Source organism: Puntigrus tetrazona, chromosome 7 (genome assembly GCF_018831695.1).
Source record: "Puntigrus tetrazona isolate hp1 chromosome 7, ASM1883169v1, whole genome shotgun sequence".
In the NCBI taxonomy this organism is placed as follows: Eukaryota; Metazoa; Chordata; class Actinopteri; order Cypriniformes; family Cyprinidae; genus Puntigrus; species Puntigrus tetrazona.
The window spans coordinates 11,321,737-11,325,623 of NC_056705.1; the positions used below are offsets into that span (position 1 = coordinate 11,321,737).

Sequence of the window (3,887 nt, forward strand, 5' to 3'; positions counted from 1 at the left end):
CCTGAAGAATTTCACATTCCACATGTCAAATGCCCGTTTGATATTTTACTCATTTCTAAGATGCGTTGGGAAAAAAAAGCGCAAGCTAAATTAATATCGCAATGCGCGTTTGCAGTAATTATGCGATTCCATGACAAAGTCTAAAGGAGGTTGGCATCTCTGGTATTGATGATAAACAGGTTTACCATCATGTGACTGAACATCGGCCGATTTTTCACACAAAACTAAATTGTCATACAACTGCAGATGAAATTAACTTATTCTAATTGTCTTTAAAAATACTGAGCGCATATATATATATATATATATATATATATATATATATATATATATATATATATATAATTAAATAAAACACACGCACACAGGTAAAAAAAAAAAAATTATGTTTTGAAAAGATGTCTTCTATGCTGACCAAGGCTGCATTTAGGCCTGCTGAAAAATTTGAATAATTTAAAATAACAGTTTTTAATTATATTTTAAAACATAACTTGTAATTTGCTTTATAAAAGTTAAAATGTGTTAATAAAAAAAAGTGTTAATAAAAATTCCTGAAATATTAAGCAGAACACCTGTAACTTGTAATTTGCTGTTCAAAAGTTAAAAAGGTGTTCTGCTTAATATTTCAGGAATTTTTTATTAACACTTTTTTTTTTTTTATTAACAGAAAAACACCAAAATATAATATCAGTGTCTGTCTCATTTGATCATTTTAATGCGTCACTGGAAGAAAAAAAAAAAAAGTATATATATATATATATATATATATATATGTGTGTGTAAAAATTATAAAATACATATAAAAAAAAAAAAATATATATATATATATACTGAACAAAAACTTTTTTAAATGACAAACTAAGTATCAAAATAATTACATTTAAATAACTTTACCCTTAAGGTATTTTTTTATGTGATTACCCTTAAGTATGCATTTATTTGTTTAATGCATCATAACAAAAAGTCTTGAGATATTTCTGGAAAGCGTCTCAGTAGTTTCTCACCTTGTCTGTGTCAGACTCGTACACCAGATGCCGGGCCTCTGCCTGAGCGTGGTCATAGTCCTGCGGCAGGATCCAGTGACGAATCTCTTCCAAATCCATCTTCCCGTCTTTATTCAGATCTCGGAAATCTGAAAACTGGTCTCTCTCGGTTCTGACCCAGTCCGGCTCCGGACCGCCGTCTTCGTGAGCAAACATGTCCGCTGCGAAACACAAGAAACGACCGAAAATGTCTTCCCTTGGACGCACGGCATTAAAAGCTCACTCCAAAAAGAGTTTCGTACGTTTACAAAACCTTCGGCCCTCCGTACACAAGCACAGGTAAACCTACCGATGTATTCGTCCTCATCTACATGACCATCTCCATTCTTGTCGATGTCCTCCAGAGTTTCCTGACAGGAGAGAGCACAGCAAATGGGAACGGGATGAATTAGTTACTTCGTGGAATAATAGCATGATGGTTATTTTCAATGCTCTCCATAATTAAACTGACAGTAAGTGCCACCGTCTAAAAACCCAAACCCCCTAATCCAAGCGACACTCACAAGAACCACAATTTCCTGCATGTGCTCAAACTCCTCGGGGTGGAGGAAAGCAGTGAACTCCTCTCGCTCCGCAGCTAGATCTCCATTGATATCCGCAGCTTTAAACCTGCGCTCATCCCGCGGAAGCATCTTCTTGAAGCTGAACTGGTCCGTCGCATCTTCGAACTCTTCCGGATTGGCTGGGAGAAGAGAAGAAGTTGCCTTTTTTACCGTTTCATCAGTATTAAAACTTTGAAAGGTCTCAACGACTCACCGAGGTAGTAACCGTAAGTCGCTTGCTTATATTCGTCCCACGAGATCCTGTTGTCTTTGTTCAGGTCATAGTCGGACCAGACCTTTGCGACGTTCTCGTAGACGTAACGCTTCTGCACTCTCTTGATCCAGGCCTTGAGTTCATCGGTGGTAATATAGCCGTTAGCGTCGCTGTCAATGCGTTCAACTATTTTCCTGGGGTATTTTGTGCAAAGAAAGAAAAACCGGGAAAAGGAAACTTTAGAAAACAGAAAATAAATATTAGAATGGGCTGCAGATGAACATTTCTAGTTTCAAAAAAATATCTATGAAAATAAACATTATTTCGCTCCAAAAAAATACAAGGAAAAGCGAGAAGAGTGTATGTGTATAATAATATGATATTTTTGGGTTTTTTTTTTTTTTATAAAAATATTTTTTACTGAATGCAATATTATAGCATTATTATTAATAGTGACTGGTTAATTACAAAATGTGTTATATATTTTGTCCTTCATACTAATTTAATATATATATATATATATATATATATATATATATATATATATATATATATATATATATATATATATATATATATATATATATATATATAATCCATATAATGTATACTATTTTTATGCTGTAATAAAGGTGAACATATTTAAACAGATATTTGCTGTGAATGTTTTTATTATTATTATTTTAATAGTTTGCATTATTCATTGACATTTATTACTCATTTATTAATGTCTCTCATTACTGCAACACTACCTTGTAAAACTCAAACAAAAAGCATGCTCTACATAACATTTTAAAGTATTTCAAATAAAACACTTCAGCGTGTTTAATATTGCTTTTTTTATATCAGTTTTCTATTCGCATATGTATTTGTATTTCATCGCCTAGGCGTACTTTTAAGCGAACATATAATTTCTTATTTCTCTATGTTTATTTTTGGTTTACATACGACCCAGAAATGTTCCTGACAGTAACTAGAGTCCAAGTGAGTAGAAGACTGTCAACGGCACATTATTTTTATCTCTGATGCCACGTTGTGATGTTAGGAGAGCCCTCCCACTCCTGGAAGAGGAAGAGGTTTAATGCCTATGCCCATTACACCCGATGGGTGGGCTGGATAACTTGCTAGATAACACTGGCAAGAAATGAGATAAACCCCAATATCTGACACATTTCTATTCTATATTTAACGTGACAGCGTGGCGGCCACCATGCACGATGGATTTGGTTGTCACGTGACAGGAAAACCATAAAATAGACTTTATACACTCTCTCTGTGTGTATGTGTGTGTGTGTGTGTGTGTGTGTGTAGCATTGTGTAAATTCGTCCAACTTCACACGCTTTAAACTACACTAGTAATCTCTTATTGCTTTCTGTCACCTTTAACAGCCTCGGCTTTAAAGCTAATCTTACCCCAATCTGGCTTTGCTTTCCTCTGGGGTGAGCTGATCGAATGTGGTGGCCTCCTCTTTGCCCAGAAAGGCCTCGTGGTCGTATTGATAGCTCTGGTTATCTTCGTGGGGCTGTCTGCTCAGCTCTGGCTCGTGGTGAACTCTTTCTTTCCTGAGAGTGGGTTTCCCGTGCGCCAGGCACGTGCAAAGCGACAAAAACCACAAGTACGTCGAGACGTCCATGGCTTAAAGGACGCGATCCGGAGCGAAGAGAGCGTATGAAGCTGCCACAAAGTTGTACGGATCCGACTGCGTTGACGCGGTCGGCCACCGTCGAAATCGCAGAGGCTGCGGTTGCCAAGGAGACGCCTTTCAATCGTTATCTACTCAGAAGGAAACAATCCGAGTCTTCGGAGCACAAGCCAGCTCTTTTCATTTTCGATTCAAACATACCCGGCGGATCACCGAGGGCTACAACCAAACCCAGAATGGGTGCGTGTCAACCGGCAGCCAATAAGAACGCGGCTAGCACGCACGCGGAACGTTAGAAGCTCTGCTATTGGCCGAACGGTTGTCTTTAACTCAAGATGGGCGTGGACGCCACGTTGCAAGACGACACGCAGAAGCGTATGCTTCTTATTTTAGGAACACAATAGTAGGAGAGCTTAAAATGATAGCGGGTTATTGCAGTTTTGCC

The 3,887-nt window shown here is 37.5% G+C and overlaps 1 protein-coding gene across 1 annotated transcript in view; it reads right to left on the reverse strand.

Annotated features, from left to right (window-relative positions):
* The window catches only part of rcn1 (reticulocalbin 1, EF-hand calcium binding domain), a 5,147-nt gene extending 1,471 nt beyond the window's left edge, over nt 1-3,676 (reverse strand). The window contains exons 1-6 of the mRNA XM_043245883.1: nt 3,213-3,676; nt 1,800-1,993; nt 1,547-1,725; nt 1,333-1,393; nt 1,005-1,204; nt 1 (exon numbers count right to left, since the gene is read on the reverse strand). The exon at nt 1 is cut by the window's left edge and continues 1,471 nt beyond it. Coding sequence (XP_043101818.1) covers nt 1; nt 1,005-1,204; nt 1,333-1,393; nt 1,547-1,725; nt 1,800-1,993; nt 3,213-3,433 — 856 coding nt within the window. The 5' untranslated portion in view covers nt 3,434-3,676. The remainder of the gene's footprint in view (nt 2-1,004; nt 1,205-1,332; nt 1,394-1,546; nt 1,726-1,799; nt 1,994-3,212) is intronic.
* Nucleotides 3,677-3,887: the final 211 nt, after the last annotated feature.